We start from the raw sequence: 20,457 nt of genomic DNA, 5'->3' as shown, positions 1-20,457 counted from the left end.
TGCTGGGGGAGAGCTACACCCTCGATTTTAAAAAAGCAAAAAAACCTGATGACTTTGCCTGTGTAGAAGGTAACTGTGACTGGGGCTTAAGCAGGTGTTTAGAGCCCTCCTTCTGTCCAGGGAGGCAGGGGCGGGGAGGGACACCTTCCTTCACCCCACCACAGGGCTGTCAGTCCACCCTGTTGATCTGAGCCCTTAGTTTTGTAGGCAACGGTACGAGTGTAGTCAGTCCGATGAAACCATGTCTGTAGCAACTACTTGATGCGCAGACTAAGCAGAAACTCCTTAAACTAGCATTTGGTGGGTCTCATGATTTCCAACATGAAACTTGCTCTGATAAAAGCTGCTTCTCCTCTTCCCCGTGTAACAGCCCCTTCCTTGGGCAGAGATGAGGCTGGAGCCATCGCGTGGCGCAGAGATCCAGGAGTGCTGCTGCGCCTCCCCAGAGCGCTGGGAACGTGGCAGCGGGGCGTTAGAGCCAGGCTGGCGTGTGGGGGTTTTGGTCAGATTATGTGAAAAGTAATTAACGGGGCTCTTCTCTATATCTGAAATTAAAACTATGTCACTTGTACATACTTTAGTTACCGACAACGCGGGATTTGTTGAGTAAGTCTTGCAAAACATACGTGCTATCCCACGCTTGGTACAGTTTGTCTGAATCTCTACCAGGGTGTAACGAGTTTGTCTTGCACTAATGGCTGTTTATATTTGCCAGGCTGCACTTTTTAATGCGTTATCTGCTGTTAAATGCAGCCCTTGCACTTACCCAGACGTGCTACAGTCACAGGGATGCCTTTGCTTAACCTCTGTGACAGGTTTTTCCATCTCGGCCATTTTATGGTCCACCTTCAGTCCAACTTGTCTCCTGCCCCTCTGCTCGGGCATCAACAAAGCTTCCCAAGAGTGCTGGTGAAGACTTTGAGGTTGAAGCAACGCAGGTGCAATATCAGGGTCTGGCTGAAGAGCAACCAGTTCCCTTTGTCTGAGCCAGTGAACAGTCCTTGGATAGCCAAGATTTTCAGTGGTCCCTCGTCCCCTCCTGTAGCCCTGCCATCTCTTTCTGGGGGCAAAGCTTTGACTGAGAATCTAAAATCCAACTCAAACAAGGTTCGAGACACATTGGCTGTCACTGATTTGTTGACAATATTTATGGAAATTAATGTAACGCTTCCACAGCACGTATGGTTTATGATTACTACCCAGCTCATTGAAAAGGTTAGCACATACTGGAAAAGTACAAATCGATATGAAAGTTCCTTCCTGTCTTGCAGAAGTGATGATAAAGAATAAATTATTGAAGAAAATTAAGCATTATAATTGGGGAACATTCCCCTATTACTAAGTAAAGCCAGCCATTAGCATCCAATTTGCATTTTATACCATGCAGCAGGAAATGTTTAAGTTGACAAATAGGATATTTAATACAGCAACAGATACTTGGCAGTTAGATATTAACAACTGTTACTGATGTGATTTATTCACCATTATAAAAAGGGCATTACTATGTGCATACGATTCAGAAATTAACTCCAGTTTACCAAGAGGCCTTGACTGCCTGACCTCTTAATATCCTTATAATGACGCCATTTACCATTCAAAGGCTTATTCAAGTCATTCACTGCTAGATTTGTTTTAGAGGGGTCCACTGTAGGGCAGATATTTGTGTGCGTTACCATTTCTCATTGGCGTAGTAGGCACAAGCATTTTTTAAGTGGGAAAAACTCAGGGGTAAAGCCACGCGCAGGTTACTGGGGGCGCAGGAGCTCGCAGAAGCGATCCGCAATATTTCCTTCTGCTGCACCCTCGGTGCGGACTGGCCTCGCAAATCCTGCCGGACTCTTACGTGCTTTAATGCTCTGAAATCTTGAGGCTTTTCTCGTTGCCTGCAAGGATGTCCTGCACGTGGGTGGGGTGGGACATCTTCCACTGGCAGCCCTATGATTTTACGGTCTGATTTCTGGTGTAGTTACGGGAGCGTCAGTCTGAATTAGCGCCACAAAACAGCGGCGTGAGTGGCAGCAGAACCGCTGCAAGTCGTGTGGCTTTCTGCGCGCCGAGGTATCCGCTGTTCGGGAAAGCCGTGAGCTGCAACGGGACGGGCTTTGCTCAGCCCCTGCGGTGACCGATACGTACCCCTACCCACGGGATTCACGCTCCCCTGCTCCTTTTACTCGGTTTATCTTTGCCTTCTGGAACTTCTCTTTTCTATCCAAAAATATCTATTTGTAACTCAAGGCTGACTTTAGTGAACCTTAATTATTCTTCAGCTGAAAAATGCAGGTGCGACATTTAGCATTTAGATAATTACCTGTTTAATGGGATACAGGCTTTCCAGCTGCTGAGCTCATCCCTCTACTTTTTCTAATTGTTGCTAAAATCTTGGTCGTACAGGTAACTGTTTTGCCCTTAGTCTTTTGGTCTTCTCTCAAAAGTTATTTTTGAAGTTCCTGTTTGGAAGGGGTTTATCGCTGCCAGGGATGCACCAGCACAAGGAAACCATAAGTGTGCGTGCCAACGTGCAAGAGAAGGCCTAGATGTTCCTTTACGAAGCTGCTGCGTTTCACCCTTCTCGTTCTTTTTTGTCTTTAATTTTAATGCACCTGTCTGTGTTCTGATCAGGTGTGGGCAACAGACCTCGACCTTTGCTATAGTGACCAGCTGGCCTGGACTCAGCTCATGTTGTACCTGACAGATGGAACTCTGGATTGTCGCTGTAGCCGCTTTGAAGTATCTCTTGGTTCAAAGAAAATGAAAAGCCAACGTATTCAGCACAAGGAGGCAAAAACTGTAAGCAGTGATTTGGTTGCAATTAAAATTATTAATGGAAACTACCAAAAAGTTAAAATCTGTCCTAGATCACTGTTCTAGAGGAGCTGAGTCTGCGCCCTTCAGACTTTAAACTGCTGCTTTTAGATTTTACAAGGTTAATGAAGTAAACGGATACCATCACGTTAGAAATTAAAGGAAAGGTTCTGGGTGCTTATGGGTACCTGATTATTCATCCTTTGTACTCAGTAATACTTATTATTGTGGTAGTAACTAACTCTAGGTATTTCAGGTAGTTTTCAAGTTGCAAAAAATGTGGTAATTTTTATGTTGCAAGAAAAAGGAAGGAGGTGAAAGCACTGTCCTGACTATGGGAGTAACTTAGAAGTCAAGAAGAAATCTGAGCCTGTGGCTCCTGAGCTCTGGTTTGGGATCTGAAGTCAGAAGCACTGAAGTTCTACCCCAGCTTTGCACTTTCATGCACAAAGCTGAGGGTAAGACAATTGGGGCTACGTCTGCAGGAGGATCTGGACACCTAAATCCCCCCAAGCTCGCACTTCAGTTAAACCCAAATCTTGGCTCTCAGACCCATCATTAAGTTCTGCGCCCATCTAACCGTTCAGCATGAGTTATTCAGTATGAATGATGGACACAGTCATTTGAACAGGAAGAAAACCTCCCAGCGCCCCAACCGAGGTGAGTTCCCTGAGCAGGAATGCGAGTCGTGCTCCCTCCTGTTTAGCTCTCTCTGGACCAGGTACTAAGCCCAAGGGGGTGAGGCAAGAGAGCTGCCACACGAAGCAAGAGAGCTGAGCCCTGAAGTCCCCCGACTCGATCTGTTTTCTATCACCACCTCGATTCATCCGCACTTGGAGGCACGTGCTGTGATCTCCCGTGTGCTCGGCCCTCCGTGGGGGCTGCACCCAAAGCCGAGGGGCTCGGTGTCGCAGGTTTACATCCCGACATGGTGAGTGCTGTGGCACTCGCGTCCTGGGCGGGGGCTCACCTTCCCGCTCTCTGAAAACTCTTGAAGATCATGTCCGTAGTGGTGCCTCACAGGGATGTGGTTTTAAATGAGGTGGAGGTCGTGCAGTGCTTTGAAATCCATGTAAACACGCGGTCGCAGAAGCACGGCTAACAGCTCACTTGGTTATTATGCTGATTTATGATATTAGATCAGTCTTGGTGCAGGATTTACTATGGCCCCGAACCTTCTTCCCTTCCAAAGGGAAGAAAGGCCTTTCGAAAAGTCAGAGAATAAGAAATGTATGTGTACGTACAGATATAAACCAGATGCCATTTTACACATTTTGGCAGAAGATTCACAACGCTCTCTTTTGCATAGTTTAGAGGAGGAACGTAGCACCATTCCAAAAATGTCATGGAGCTATAATTTAGAGGTTAATGAGCTCTTGATCTATTGTTCTTGTCAAGCAACCACTTTTAGTTGGAGAGAAGTAAATTAGATATGATTAGTCCCAGTAGTACAAGTTTTAGAAATGAAAAGTAATCAAGTAGCAACTTTTTTTAATTAAAATTCTGTCAGAATTAACATAAATTGTCACTATATCCTTTATTTTTCTTCTTCCTGTATTTCTGCGGGTTTTATCTCCTTAAGAGTTAACTACAAAAACGCCCTCTCTCAGGAAAATGTCTTTAGGAAAAGAAACAAACAAACCGAGAGACAAATGCTTTTACAGCACATGATCTGTAATGAATGATTAAGTAAAACACTTTGTGTAAAATTATTATGTTAATAATGATTCTGTCCCTTTTAATTTATTATATATTCTCAATCCTGGTAGGTTTGATTTTGATAAAATGGAGCAGCAACAGAGTTTGTGTGATGATTTTATTTTTAGAAATCCTTCTTTGAAAGAACAAATTTCCTAGATACTGCTGCTACTGTAATTATGTACAAAACCAATCACTCATTATAGTTAGGATACATTATCTTCTAGACAGATGAGGCTAAATAAGCAACACATTAATAATTCATACCGCAGTTCATTATGCATGTGTATGCATGCTTTGTAGCTGAAATAAGCACCTCATCAACCTGATGCCAACCCTTAAACAATAGTTCTGTGTTATTGCAGCCACATTCAAGTTTACGCTTGTTAAACTGCTACTTGGATTATTTTATCAAGCATTCATTTATTTGTGGTCCCCTACTGCAGAGAACAGATTTTGGAAGCTCCTTTTTTAAGTTAATGACTTGAGCAATGGGTGTTATTAATTCTCAGAATATTATAAACATGATTAATTTTCAGGCAGAGATGTATTATATAAGGATTTCAACTATGTCAACTTAAATGAGTCAATGTCAAAACAAGTATCATTTTAGAAAAAATACTGTAAATTACACGCTTCAACGTGCAGTATCCCCACTCCGAACGAACAGTCCAGTATTAAAACAACATCAGAGGAAAGCCTTGCTTGAGGAGACCATTTCTGTCCGGTTCTACTCAATGCAAATCTCTCTTCTTTTGTCCTGAGCACTGGTAAGAGTTTTAACTCAAATGCAGGACTGATCCTTATCCATGGTATGAACTCCGCTGCTCCTTGTACAGCTCCTTGGAGTCACTGCGCCTGGTCTCCTCAAAGACTTGCTGGAATAATTATCCACACTAATGCTGTAGCAGAATGCTCCGCCTTGGAGAACCCCAATTTATAAACTACTGATGATCTGATTTGGGATTTCTGCCATCGAGAAGAGCTGACTCCAGAACAACGTTACCACGGGCAGGGTGGGTTCCGAGGGTGCCCTCGGAATGGTTTCACTGGGCCCAGCTACCAATGAAGCTGCGAAAGTATCAAAATGTGGTTCCTGGGGAGTGATTCTGCAGACCTGATCCATAACGCAAGGTTTTATGTACAGCGCGAGGTGAGGGTTTGATTTTGCTGCATGGAAATGTCTGTGTTCGATAGACATTGTGATGAACAGGAATTCCTCCAAATGGAGTCTCTTACACGAGTTTGCTAGGAAGAAGCCACGTAAATAATAAATAGTTGGTTTCTGGGCTGAAAATAAAGGATCCTGTGTTGTTTTTCTCTAGCCTTCTCCAAGAAGCAACTGGTGTGCGGCAGCAAGCAGTCAACTGAGGCACTCTGGCCTTTCAGTGATCTACTATAACGTTCTCCTCCAGCTGTGTAAAGCTCGTGGTGTTGGATTTGACCTCCAGGTATGAACGACTGCAAACGCGACACTCGCTGCATAATTTTTGTATGTAAATTCCAATATGGTGCAACCACTTAGCACAATGTAAAGCTGAAGCGTCCTGTTCAGCAGAATGTCACGTTTAAGCGTTCCGCTAGAAACACAGCGAGGTGTTGCTCCTCGGTTTTGTTAAAGAGGACTTGGTAAAAATCAAATTGATTTTATTTTCAGTTGTTTTCATGATGCTAGTTAATGAACTCTGAATTGGACAAAGATCTCCAGTAGCTCCTGTACAAATTACTCTGTTGTAACACTTACACGTCCGCTTACTTCAGCTGGGGTGTAAGTCTCGAAGAGCTGCAGTACTGAGGTACCCATCTGATTTGGCTTAAGAGTGGAAGCAGCGCGGGATGAGGAGTGTTGCGCCGCGTGTGTGTTGCGCCGCGGGGAGTGAGATGTGTCTCTCCCGGAGCCTCCAGAGAGGACGCTGTCCCGGCGGGTTGGTTCGCACGGCGCTGCGGGCAACAAGGAGCTGTGCTTGGGTTTGGGACTGTGCTAGCGCCGAGTTTTCAGGAGAGCACTTGGCCAGCGCGTGGCCCTTTCGCCACCTCTGCGCCCATGGGAGAAGATGCACCTTCAGAGGCCAAGGGGGCAGGTGATAACGGAGACCAGAAAGAGGAATGAAGACATGGAAATCCAGCCTTTGCTGGGAAAGGAGGGGCTTAAGGCTTATGAACAGAGTTGTAAAAGAATGAGATGTAGAGGAGTTTAGGTGGTAGGTGAGCCAGACCAGCAGATGGAGATTTGGATCCCAGGGCGCAGCTGGGAAATGCTGAGTTTTACGGGTTTTCTCAGTACAAACCCTCCCCAGGGATGGCAGCAGCGGCTCACGAGACCTCTCACAGTGACGTGCCATAACTCACTTAGCGCATCTAAAACTCAGACCGTGGGGTTTGCTGCTGACCAGCCTGTCACCTGTGTCGGGCCCGTGATGAACCAGAGCAGAAGGTCAATGAAAGCTCGTGTCCTGTGTATATCTAAGGTGAAGCACGAGCTTTGAGAACAGGAAAACCTCAACATATTTTCACTGCCTTTCAATTTAAGCATGTGGAAGGCTTTTAGGGGTTAACCTGTCTCTTGATAAAAATAACTGTGTGATAATTTTTAAGATACTTATGACCGTCTCTTACTGCTTTGGAACAAAAATACTTGCTCTTGATTAGACTCTGCCGTGTGTGTTCTATTTACATAGAGTTAATGTATTGTGTTCTCTACTATACGTTAGTTAGAGCGATAACCTAGTGACACTGAGCAATAATCCATGACACACAATTCAAAACTAGCCTTTCTCAGATACGGTTATGTACTTACTGTCCCTGTATAATACATTTAGTATCGCTATTTCAGGAATAATTAAAGCAACTTTGCTCTTTTATTTCACAGGAAAAACAGGGAACAGTTTTCCTATTGTATGAAGATCAGAAGCGATACAGACTGGGAATGATGTAAGCATGGCCTGTCAGTTCCATAGTCTGATAAACGGTTGGGAACACCCCTTGATCCGAAGAGAGCGACGCCGCGGCGTGTGCTGGCTTGGGCTCTGACAGAGGGCACGAAGGGAACCAACAATCTGAGCCTCACGCACTCGAGTTCACCGCCTGTCCCCTACCGCTCAGAAAATGACTACTTGTAAGAGTGGCCTTTTGAAAAGTTTAAGGGAGGCTTTAAGCATTTTAGTAATAAAAAAAAAGCACAGGAATCTGCTTAGATCAAAGCCTGACTGCATTGCAGACGAGAGGCCTACTGCAATTAGCTTTACAAGAGCTCAACTGGCTGTCAATAGCAATGTAGCTGTGAGAGCACACAGCTTAGCACAGGCTTACCTTCACAGGCAGCGTTATTCCAAAACTGACTACAGGGTGCAGAGCAGGTTGAAGTTTAATGCCTTTTTTGGGCTGTTCTTCACAAGGCGCTCAACGGCGGTCAGGCAACAGCAGATCTGAGAGTTTAGTGATTCTTTAGGCATATGAACCTCTCCTAAGAAGCCTGAGAAAGCATAATCTGCCCAAATCTGCTACACGCCGAGGGAAAACCTCTCCTCGGAGGGAATGTCTGTAGAGCTGACTGCCAAGATGGAATGTAATGAGTGAGGGGCTGAAAGGGTCTGTTCTCAGTCTGCTCTGTATTCCTGTGATGCTCGAGCTATTTCATTAATGACCTGGATAAGAAAACAGCTTCCTCCAGTGCTGGATGTGACTGCAAGTATTTTGGAGGGCAGGAATAGAATTCAAAATGATCTTGACAAACTGAAGAAACGATATGAAAAACGGAATCACATTCAGTCGGAAGCAAGTGCAAGAAATTACACTGAGATGGCAGTGAAGGAACAAGTAGCTTTGCAGAGAAGGATCTGTGAGTTACAGTGGTTTACAACCTGCCTGCAAGTCACAATGTCACGATCTTCTGGAAAAAGGCAAACAATATAACCTGGGAGTAATCCTTCCGTTCTACTCAGAGGGAAGCAATGAAAATGTTTAGAGTTCCAGCAAGTATGACTTGCAGGGCAAGACTAAAGGGGGCAGAGGGGAGGAGGCAGAAGCGAGATCTGCTAACCATCTTCAAGCACATAAAAAGCCTCTGTGGGAAGGAAAAATCTGATTTCTGCGTCTTTGCTAGTAAGACAAGAAGAAATGAACTTAACTTGCAGCAAGAAAGATCCATGTTTAGCATAAGAAAAATTTCTGTTAGTAAGGGCAGTGAAGACCTAATGAGATTGTTCGGTGCGGTTGTCATTGACAGCGTTCGGTAACAGATTAGACAAACCTCTGTCAGGATGATATTAGTAGCATTGATCCTGCCCTAGCACAGGGAATGGACTAAATGAATCCTGAGGACTATGATTCCTTCAGCCTGTACCGAGCTCCCTGTGGGTGAGGCTGTGGTAGCATTCCAGTGAGGCAGATTTGTTTACAGCTTAGATATTCCTACACTGTACTGCACTCCCCTGCAGTACAATGTAGGCAGCTTACAGGACTGAGCTGGAAGGTCAATTTGAAAGAAAATCACTAAACAAGAACTTGTAAAATAGCTACAGGAGCCATTTAAAAAGTGATTTAGGCATCTGAAAGCATTCCCTAAGCTGCCAAACTCTCCTAACAGCCCACTGATGCTTCCCTGACCCCAGCTAGGGGGGAGTCCTCCCTCCTGACCCTCCTTTTGCATCATCTCTGGCACTTTTACACCTCTCCAGGAGCTGATTCAGCTCAAGAACTCAGCAGAAAGGTCGCTTTTCTCGGTCTGGTTTTCTGTGGGGCTGAGATAGAATCAGTCCGTAGAGGGGTATGTAGTGAGCAGGAGAGCTGGGGAGGGGCTGAAGGGAGGAGAAGGACCTGTCCTTTCCAGGGTCAGCGGACGGCTGGATTGGCTTGTCCCTGTTGGTGGTATTTCACTCGGTAGCCAAGTACCTTGGAAAATGGAGTCCTTCTGTGAGGGAGGCTGCATCCCGCCTCCATCCTTGCTAACTCCTTCGGAACAACACATCAGTAGTTGCTCCCCCTGGTGAGAAACCTCTTGGATCACCAGCTTGACCTGGCAGTTATTAATATATTACCAGAATACTCCCAAATGTATTTGCCATACGTTCTGATCCCAGATGCAGCTTCCATCAGATTTTCAATGCAATTTCATGATCTTGCTTTGGAAATATATTCGAGAATATAACAGTTTGAGCTTAGAAAAATCGCTGAAATACCTGAAACATCGAGGTGAGTTATCATCCATTTTACTACATTGGAGCTCTGTGGCCAGTTCCAGTCAGTAAATGAGGTACCTCCTTCCTCGGCGTCACGATACGCTCTTCCACAAGATCGGAGGTGCTGAGAGTCCGCACGTACCACTGAGAACCCAAAGCCTCAGAAGCTGCGACGATCTCAGAAACGCTGACACTGCTGACATTTCTCTTGTCCGGTGTCTTTCGCAAATCGTAGGCAGAAGCAACAGTTCTTCGGAACTAATCTCGATGTTTAAAGTGTTTTACTGTCTCAGTCCTAACTCAACGGTAGCCTTTTGCTTGGAGAGGCTGAAACCTTACTGCTTACTTCTGCTAAGTTGATTAATAAAAATTATTTATTACACAAATCCTTTCTGCTGACAAGTTAAAATGGAGCCTCATCTTTCATATCTCCCTGAAGATTGCCACCTTGTGAGATTGAAAATACTCATTAAATTCCATCACCAGACAGGCACAAATGAGAGGGCGATTGTTTTTAAGCATGTGAAGGGAATCATTGGTAAACTCATTTGTTTGGATATCATTAACAGAACAATCGGAGAGGATCTCCAGGGGGTCCTCGTGACCTTTGCTCGCAATCTCTTCATCATCCATCAAGAAATATCACCACCTAATATGCAAGGCGAGACCAATTTTAAGGTGAGGTGTTAATTAACTAACGATCCTGGTTAATTTCTGTACAAGGGCTGAAAATACCTCATGCTGTATCATAAACAAGTGCTAAACCGTTCCTTTTTTATTGTTAGCGGTGCGTATTTTACAGTGTCTAGGTCAATATAGTAAGTCTCCCATGAACCCGTTAGTTAAATTTAAGCTTGAAACTTTTCCTTTGAAAAGAGACATACTTCAGCGTGAAATTACTTGTCACGTAATGCTCCTGCCTGTCCTTTGGAAGAGCAAAGGAGCTATTGGCACTGCCTCAGACAGCTGTCGCAATTGTCTCTTTTCTTTTAAAGGGGCACCATCAAGGCAGGAACCCTAAATTAGAAACAAACTTCTCCGGTTAGAACAGCTCCTTGGATGATTAACACTGATTTCTTTTAAGCAGGCAGCCACAGAGTCCTTAATCCATCAGTTCACAGCTTTCACCCCGCCGTCAATTCCACGAGTCAATTTTGTTCCCAATTTTCTCTCCTCTTTGAATCCGCCCGCAGCGCCCAGCCCCGGGTGCCGGAGGATGCTCTGGGGTGGCGCGGGGGGGAGGCAGGACAAAGCGCTGGGGCTTCTCGCGCTGGGAACGTTCCCCCAGGAGCGCCCACCTCTGCTCAGAAGCTCCTTTGTGACGACCTTGCTGGCAAAAGGAGACAGTAAAGCAATAATGAATCCAACCCCGTGCCCCGAAACAAGCGCTCATTACAATGCTGCTTTTGAGTGCGGAGAATAGCTAAACTTTCCGGAGGGAGTTCTTTTGCTCAACTCTGTCACCTTTAGCTTTAGAAAATAAAGTTTCTAAGCTCCTGCCTGGAAGCGTTCTGTAGAGAGGTGAAGGGGAGCACCGCGGTACAGGTTGGTGTCTTCAATCCCATAACACCATTTATATCGGGGTCTTTCCAGCGTGAACTCCGACTGTGTTTTCCTCTGACAAGCAGAGTGTGAAATGGCAGTTGTAGAGAAGATATAATTAAATTGTGACGTTATGGAACAAACCAAAAAGAAAGAATGCCCTTTTTTTCAATATGAGGGAGTGAAAAGCAACCATTGAAGAAAAATATAAAAGGGAACACAGTGAGTTAACAATGATTTATGCACGTGGAACACAACACCTGTTAGTTAATTACAAGTACAAATCGCAACAAATTGTATTTTTTATTTACCTGAGATTTTGTACAAATTTACTAATAATTCCCCCAACTGTCCCCAAAGTAACAGTAATTGGTGCATCACGTCCTGTGGAACGCTGGTTACCTTTCCAAGGCAAGTGCTACCAGCTGTGCCTTTTGGCTGCTGGATTTCATTATAATGCCCATTAAATAACTTGTGTTCCTTGAATCTGTTACAGATGGCAATTCAAGATATCGAAGCAATTCTAGGAATTACAGCCGAAAACAAACTGAAATTGGAAGAAGAGCAACCTTCGAAAGCAGATGCTCTGAAAGAATAGTTAACAGGAAAGGTTTAAGTGCCTTATTCTTTATGCTTCTGGAAACGCTTCCTCATCTGTAAGAACAGGTTTGGTTTTCCTTCTGCGTTGGCACGTCAAGCAGCGTTAACCGAGACTGTACATTTCTGTGGTCTCTGAGTGCGGTGTTTGGGAGAACATCCCTTCTCTCAGAAAAATACACTGTCAAAAGGCACAGCTGAAAACGATACATGCCCCTGATGTTCACTTTGTTGGTCCTGAAGTAAAGTATCTGTTTTTAAAATCTCATTAACGGGGTCATCCGTCACGAAATCAGACCAGGAGATCACACTCCATGGAGAGTCCTGTAACCCTGAACTCGCTTTCAAACCTATTGTCTTCTAAAATACAGGCTTCTGACGTGACAGTGGGTCCGGTGTTCTTCTGCCTGTACATAAATACTCTTAAATGCCATCCTACCAGTAAGGGCAGCAACCAGAACTGGCTGTCTGTGTGGTTAGCATTCCGCTAGTTCTTTTCTTACCTACAGATTTTCACAGCAGTTGTTTCATGTTCATTTTCAAATTATCAAAAATAAGAGTAATAACACGAGTTCAACGCCAGGTTCTGAGAGGACCATTCGAATTACGCTCGTACGGTGATTCCCAGTCTGCCATGCCTTTTGCAGACCGATCTGTCCATCTGATAGATTCTGTATTTCTGATACTGGTGACTTTTTTTTTGGCACAGTTGCTGTGCGCTGTGATGTTAAAGGACAACAGTTACATCTGTAAAATTATCTTCATCCATCAAATCTCTGATTCCCCAACAGAGAACGCATTCTAAATTTTCCGATAGAAGAGCGCATCTTCCTCGTTGGATGGATACTCCTGTCGCAAGCAGGGCAGGTATCTCTGAGCTGACTTCCCAAAAACCTCCAGCAAAACCAGTTTTTAAGACCAATAATGAACGTGACCAAGCAGTTGCAGATCAGTGCCCGTTTTTTCCGATGCCCGAGTCTTTGAGCCATTAGCATCGGGCATTATCTTTTGTGTTGGCCTTTTTCACCTCTGCTTTGGTCACAGAAGTAATTAACTGCAGATGAGAACATTTGCATAAATGCTGATCCCCATTTCAAATAAAAATCCAAAAGAATATTTTACTTTAGTTCTTGTTTTGTTTGTTCCTTTCTTACATCTCCATATGGTCTTGGGTTTGGATATACCAGAGCCCACACGGATTTTTCTAACGTGAAATTCAGCCAATGAACAAGCTTCCTGGAAGTCTTTGTGGTTAGAAATTAAAATAACAGGTATTTTTGGCTGTGGTAGGTACAACAAGGGTGTCTCACTTGCCGAGAAACTGTATGCCAAAATGCGCAGGATATAATCGCCTATTAGTTCTTCCAACAAGGTAGGATACGCTTGTCCTCTGTTCTGCTTTGAGGAGCTGCAGACAAGTCTGTTGTTCTGACTTTTTCCTCCCCGCATTTATAACGCACGCTCTCCTGTTTCGCTCCTGGGAAGACTGACTCCGCAGCTTTCTCACCCAGCTTCGCCCCCGAGCTAGAGAACGCCCCGGCCTGGTCGGAAGCAGCAGTCCCGGGGCGAACAGGAGGCGCGGGAGCGCAAGGCAGTCCCGGCCAGGGACTCGGTTAGCTCCTGAAGGGTTAAGGGAAAGCGAGCCTTGATCCAAGCCAGAACAACCTAAGGTCTGAGAGGCTCATTAGTTCACTGGCACTTAATAGGCTGCAGTGTCCTGGGAGTAAACCCAACCGGTGCTTCCTCGTGTCTTTGTTCTATCCTGACAGAACACAACTGTACCTGTTTGTGCAGGAAACAAGTGACCTGGAAGTTCCCACGGTGAGAGAGATTCCTCAGGATGTGCAAAGTGTGAAATGTATTTTGAGGATAAAAGTTTTTAATTACTACTAACACTTCTGAGCATTGAGCTGATGGAAGGATTGAAACTGCTCTCCAGTCTCTCGCATCCAGCTCCCGTGCTGCTGGTGCCAAAACTGTGGGGTTTTTTAGCAATACAGCAGATATAAAATCAAACTATAACCTTTTAAAAAAAAAGGTCAGAAATATAGCAATGATTGTCCTGTTCACACAACTGGATTATTTATTCCCGCTCACCAAAGAACAATGGAGTTCTTGAACTGTAGCTTGGATTTCAGAACACGATCTAGATTGGGAAGAGAACAGAGCGAGTGCAAACCGAAAGATAAAAGGTGGCCCAGGCCTGGCTGCTCATCAGACACTGCCGAAGAATTCCGCAGCTAATGACAGCAAAAGCCCAAGCTGGTTCCCCAGCTGCAAGGCGTGGAGGAATGCTTGTGGAAGGAGATGAGGGGCAGTGGGGTTTGGCATCAACCGCAGAAGATGCAGACAACTAAAATAAAGCTTTCGTGCTCCTGATGGGCCAGAGCTGCCCAGGAATGCGCATCCAGCTGACGGGACTGCACGGATTTTGTTTTTCCAAGAACTGACGTGCTGTCTGTAGCGCACGTGCTGCCTGTTTCGGGTCGTTCTCCTGAGAGAACACTGCCTGGAGCTGATACTGGAAACCAGGTCTCCCTTTCTAGACAGCTGGGTTTAAAGCCCTGAGCGTTCAGCCCGAGTTTCCACATTTAGAATGACAACTCGGAGCACGGGGCGGGGGGGGGGAAGAAGTTCAGCAGCACAACCCCTTCCAGATGTCTTCTGAAATAAAAAGTATTCACCCTACCCATTTCTTGACAGATCTCTGATACCTCATGCAAACGGATGGTTCAGGAGACCTTACCACCTTCCACCTAGGTTAAGGTAACGCATCCCTGGACTTTTAAGTCTAATCTGGTCCTCTACATTCCACAAGGATTACCTAGCATCACCTCCCATTCAGCAAATGGCCTATCATCGATCTGAGGTACTCCCTCTTACGGCGTACAGATCCTGTGTTTCATTTCAGGCTGTAGATTTTGTTAGTGCAATCAGGCACTAAAGATCAGGAACTACAGTCATCGATAACCTTCATGAAGATAATTTATCACCTCAACTGAAGAGGGGTTAGACTGTTTTGTAGCTCCATCACAAAGATGTGCCTTTCAGGAGACTGTTTTGATGTAAAACTGATCAGACTACACCAGATTCCAACGAACCCAGAGACCTGAACCACACAATCAAATATTATTAACAGAAGACATTTGGAAGAACGCTTCATACCGCTTCCAGCCTCATCTTCAGGATGTTTGGTTGTGATTCTTGCACGCTTTGGAAGTATGCAATGTTTCCCTAAGCATTTGTAAATACAGAGGCTACTTCATTCCATTCGTAGCACGTGTTGGCGTGAGTGGAGGTGCATGTCTGTGCTCTTAACCAGTGTGAGGCTATGCTCCCAGAGGAGTTTTGCACTCTTCTTGCACTTTTAACAGTAACACAGTTAACAGCAAAATATCTTGAAATATATACGTAAAAAAATAAATAAAGTAATGGTCATATGTCCGCTTTATAGGCGATAGCTTTATAGGATGTAATTTTGACTACGAAACCTACAGCAGAAGATCCCTGTCAAGGTGTAACACATCAGTTGAGCCCCTCACCACAGCGCCACAGTCTCAGATTCCAACTTTCACCCTCAGTCATTGTTGCCATTAATAAAGAAAGATATTAAAGCTACCTATATGCTCTGTTAATTACAGGAAGGTGAACGTGAGTCAAAGTTGTTACCCACGATGATTAATAATTACTGGTTCTACACACACGTAGTGCATTACAGTAAATAAACAGGGTACATCGTTGGGTAGTAATTGATTAATTAGCACATTCATACTACATAGCTCAATGGCTTAAGATTGCTGAGTTTGAGATATTGCTTGCAATCATTAAAAGGAAAGATCTGTTCCCATTTCTGTTTGAGCAGCCTTTTTTTTTTTTCTCAAATACAACGTTTAATGGTTCAAAACCTCAGCTTTTCCTTAGAAAAATCTTACTATGGAATGCTGGCTACGATTTTAAAATATTTCTCTTCAAAGAGGTCTAACACTTTCAAAGAACTATTTCTGAGCCGATTTCAGTGCAGCTCAACCCGTTTCCCCTGAGGGCCCGTTAACCGGGTCGATGCTGCAGCCGGGAGACGCACCGGCAGCACCGGGCCGCCCCCAGCAGCGCACTGCGACCCAAACCCTTCCCCAAAACGCCACTGCCCGCTTCCCTGCGGTGCTCTCCCGCCCGCCCGCCCCCCCGCAGGGACGGCTGGCCCGTCTCTCCTCGGTGCCGGGCACGACACCTCCCTCCCCTCGCCTCAGCCGCGGCCGCCTCGCCTCGCCTCAGCGCGGAGGGCTCCGCCGCGGCCTCCCGCGCCTCTCCCCCTGCCCTCCCCTCGGGGAACCGCACTGCCCCGCTCCCCTTCGCCGACAAGGCAGCGCCGCCGCTCCCCCGCACGGCACCCGCTCCGCGGGCCCGTCCCGCCGCCACCCCCGCCGGGGTGACCCCGCCGCCGCCGCCGCCGCCCCTTCCCGCCCTCCGGCGGGCCGCCGGCGCAGGCGCCGAGGTGGCGCAGGCGCGGCGGCCAGAGCCGCTGGTGCGGGGCGGTTGCGGTGAGGCGCGGGGGGGGGGGGGGGGGGGGAGCGGTGGCGGCGGCCCCGCGGGATGCGGGCGCTGAGGCGGCTGCACGAAGCGGCCGTGGGGCTGCTGCTGTGGCGGGGAGCGGCGGCGGCGGCGTCCCGTCCGGCCGCCTCAGAGGTGCTGAGCCAGCACCTGCGGCAGCGCGGCCTGCCCCACTGGACCTCGTACTGCGTGAAGTACAGCGCCGTCCGCAACGACCAGTTCGGCCTCTCCCACTTCAACTGGCGGGTGAACGGCGCCAACTACCACATCCTGCGCACCGGCTGCTTCCCCTTCATCAAGTACCACTGCTCCCGCGCCGCCCCGCAGGACCTGGCGCTGCAGAACGCCGCCTTCACCGCCCTCAAGGTCCTCAACGCCGGTGAGTCGTGTCCCGGGCCGCCCCTGCGGCCTCCCCTCAGCTTCCCTCGCCGGCTGTGGGGCGGGCGGAGAGGCGCTTCCCTCCCGCCCCGGGCTTTTGCCGCCCTCCTGCAGGTGGGGTGAGAGGGGACGGCGGCGGGAAGGGGCCGGGGGCTGTGAGGGGGCACCTACCGGGCGCCCCTCCTCGCCCGGCGGCGCCTCTCCTCTCCGCGCCCCCCGAGGGGAGTGAATCCGCCTGAAGCGCCTCGTCCTCCGCCCCCACCGGGTCGGAGCCGGCGGCGGGAGGACCCAGGAGTCGCCCCATGCCCGAGCTTTCGGCAGCTGTGGGAAGGCAGAGCTGTAAATCGATCGTCTTTGGGGTTTTACCGAGTTCGTGTTTCTCTTGTCACGTTGTGGGAGAGAAAAATGAAACCGCCCTAAAGCAAACGCGTGAGCGCTTGTTATTTAGATGGCTGACATCCGTTGGTATGGATCATTTTCCATCGAAAAATCTATGTTCTGATGGCGTGGATGAAGTTCTGTCCTCTAAGCAAATACACGAGTGCTAGGTGAAGCAAAACGGTTTGTTTCTTGGGCTGATTTTTTGCATCTTAGGTACAGTGTCTGATGTAGCGGGGGACTGGGACCGTGCTTGATCCTCGAGTGCTGCTGGAATATAATTGCTCATAAATAAAAATGTTCTATCAGTACCTTACTACTCTAAAAATGGATATAGATAAGTTTTGAAATATATTATTATTCAAAATTCAGTATACAGATGCAACGCTTACTGAAATGGTAACCGTCGCATCACTAATTTCATCAGGTTCTTGTTTTCGTATCTCATTTAGAAAAATAAATCTCTTTGCTTTGCAAGACTTGAGTGACTTTTTACAAAACACGTCTGCTGGTCTCCATCTTTTGATCTTTCCAACTGACACAGTGAGAAAATGTAATCACAAAGATTGATTTAATAACTTTAAATCTGATTTTATTGTTCCTTCCACATAGTCAGACCTTTTATCTTGACCATCTTGCAGCCACCCTGCGTGTTTCATATTTCAGTGATTAGCAAGCGTGATGAAGAAGTCAACTCATCTCTCTCTTCAGAGAACTTAGCTTAAGGGCTTGGATAACTTTAAGCACGTTAAATTTGGTGTTTCTGTACCCTACTGAATTCAGGGCCTAAATCCATCTCCTTTTTTTCTCCTATATTAACTAAAATATTCTTGTCTGTCTTAAGGCGCAACTCGGCAGCGCTAAAGCTGATGGCACTTCTTGCATATGCACCTGTGTGCTCCTTCCAGTTTTGTCGGAGCTGGCGGTCTTGACCACTGATCCGATTTTCCCACGAGCAGCTTCGTGCTGATCTGTGAAGTCGCTGCCTGTTTCCCTTCCCATCTCCGCTCTGGTGCACAGACGCACTGAACTGATAACTAAGTGGATGTCCAGGGAGTTTGTGGCTTAGCATTCGGATATATATTTTTTTTCTTTCATCAGTAGAAATCAGGCTGTATACGTGACCATGTTTCGCTCCTTTCATACTGCTGTCCTCCCGTTTTCTTTTTTCCGTTCATTCCTTCATATTGCTGCTTTCCTCAAGCTGCTTTCTGATTCTTGTGTGCTCGATAGACCGGAAGGGCGTTACGTGCCGATAGCTGGCTGTAAGCGTTTCGGTAAAGGCAAAAGGTTTATAAGGCAGCTTTTACAGGAATGCTTTTCCTCTAATTTCATTTTGGAGTCATTATGTTTTACTATTAATAGGCGTTTTAATTCTCCTGGCTTGCTGTCTTTGTTTGTAACGTGTTTTTGTCTTTTCTTAGGCATCCCAACTTTACTGTATGGACTTGGCTCCTGGTTCTTTGTCAGTGTCACAGAGACTGTTCATACGAGTCATGGCCCGGTTACTATTTATTTTCTAAATAAAGAAGACGAAGGCGCCATGTACTGAAATCATGCCCTCGAGTGCCTGTCGTTTGGTGCGTTTCTGTGTTACGGCTGCTACAAATATCTGCTCCCTTTGACTAAAAAGAACCGAAGGCAACTTTTTTTCTTTTGACAGTGGGTTCTTTCACTTAACGTGCTGTCTTCAGGAAGCATCGTGGACTATTTGGTCATAAGAGATTTATTTTTGCTGAGGTCAGTAAAGCTGAAAAAGTAGAAGCCTTGGGAGAAGAATTAGTATTTCTGAGGGTATTAGAATTTATGGCAGTCAGTGACTAGCACTGCTGAACAAACTTGTGGTAATTTAAAGAGCTGCATCTGCCAACTTAGAGAACGGAATTGTGGCGGGCGGGCAAGGAAACTGTGAATATGCTGGGCGTTTTTGGAACGTCTCTGAAAAGATGAGGCTCCTCAGGGTTAGCCTGTGACTCGGTGTTCCGCAGCGCGATAATTGTCGTAGCTGCAAGCACGTGTGCGTGAATCCGTGGCACTGGCTGTTTGCAACTGTCTGGAAGACTCTTTGGAAAAATACCACCCGAAGGAGCTAAAAATGGCTGTATCACGTTTCTTCAAATGATACTGAAATAAAATATCTAAAGTATGTTTTCTGCTTGTATCTTTTGCAATTCTCGAAAGCCAGATATCTGCATTATTTTTGTTTTCTTTCGGTTGCTTTATAGGTAAGTAACAGAACCGAAGTGATCTAGGTTCAGTCCCCTGGCCTGAAGTCGAAGTCACTGATACTTTTCATTAATTCAGGAGAATGGGGAGAACGCTACCCCCATTTTTCTGAACCAACATAACTGATTTCTCCAGCTGCAACTGTGCACATTCAGTGATGGAATGACTTACGTTCAGTGGGAGACCCGGGCAAAGAAAAAGCTTTTAGGGAATTATTTGGATAGGGAAAATATGGAATTATTGGATAGTAAGTTCAAGCAACAGAAACGCCTGTCAGCAGATGTTACTGGTGCTCCTGGTGCTTAGGTTTAGTGCCAGCAGATAATGCTGTCTATTCCGAATCCCACGTCTGGTGACGTAAGTTGATTATTCCAATTTTCGTAAGTAGGAAGATAAATGTGAAGGGGGTAGGTACTGTTTTTGGAGGGTAATCACTATTCCTAAATAAATGATTATCAAGCTATGACTGCAGTATAATTTAATTTAAATACTTTTTTACTTAATTCCAGATAATGGAACTGTTTCCCACTTAATGAAGCAATACACGCGATTTTTCTAAAAGCAACACTAAATAACACTTTAATCAGGGAAGTGCTTCCGCCGTTCTGTTTAATTTTGGAGAATATTCTTGACGCAAGTTAAATGGGTCTCAAAGATGAAGAGACGGTATTATAAGAAGCCTCATTAATAATAAAAATGACTGTTAGCATTTTTCCAGAACTGATTTTCCCCGTATTGGATGAAGTTAAATAACTGCAGCTCGTAAGTTTGAAGTCAAATACTGCTCATTCGTTGCCACGGATCTCGTCAATATCTCGCTGTAAAGGTTTAGTCCCAACGCAAGGTTGATAAAATGGTTTTTAATTACCAGACTATAAATACAGCTCTTCATTGGAGTTGCGCCTCCACTCACTGCAGCTTGTTTGATTTCTGATAATGGGTACTGCTGACTTTGCTTACCTGTTTTTCAATAAGTGCAGGCAACATGACTCCCTGTCCGTGCAGTGATGGGCAAGGCTCCTTAGAGAACATCTTTGACAAACTACCCTATTGATTACTGCAATTCTGTGCTGCTTGCAGCATTAAATAGAGACTTGATTTCTTGTTCAAT

The 20,457-nt window shown here is 45.9% G+C and overlaps 2 protein-coding genes across 2 annotated transcripts in view; both read left to right on the top strand.

Moving 5' to 3' along the window:
* Positions 1-11,818, top strand: part of IQCH (IQ motif containing H) — a 69,899-nt gene extending 58,081 nt beyond the window's left edge. The window contains exons 17-21 of the mRNA XM_086471906.1: positions 2,620-2,787; positions 5,826-5,951; positions 7,370-7,431; positions 10,247-10,355; positions 11,716-11,818. Coding sequence (XP_086328032.1) covers positions 2,620-2,787; positions 5,826-5,951; positions 7,370-7,431; positions 10,247-10,355; positions 11,716-11,817 — 567 coding nt within the window. The 3' untranslated portion in view covers position 11,818. The remainder of the gene's footprint in view (positions 1-2,619; positions 2,788-5,825; positions 5,952-7,369; positions 7,432-10,246; positions 10,356-11,715) is intronic.
* A 4,588-nt stretch (positions 11,819-16,406) lies between these two features.
* On the top strand, positions 16,407-18,836 carry C11H15orf61 (chromosome 11 C15orf61 homolog). The gene is made up of 2 exons (XM_086471762.1): positions 16,407-16,743; positions 18,545-18,836. The coding sequence occupies exons 1-2, from the start codon at positions 16,407-16,409 to the stop codon at positions 18,670-18,672; spliced, it is 465 nt and encodes a 154-aa protein (XP_086327888.1). The 3' UTR covers positions 18,673-18,836.
* The last annotated feature ends 1,621 nt before the right edge of the window (positions 18,837-20,457 follow it).

Source organism: Leptosomus discolor, chromosome 11, assembly GCF_034619465.1.
Source record: "Leptosomus discolor isolate bLepDis1 chromosome 11, bLepDis1.hap2, whole genome shotgun sequence".
NCBI lineage: Eukaryota > Metazoa > Chordata > Aves > Leptosomiformes > Leptosomidae > Leptosomus > Leptosomus discolor.
This window is presented reverse-complemented; position numbering and strand designations above follow the sequence as displayed.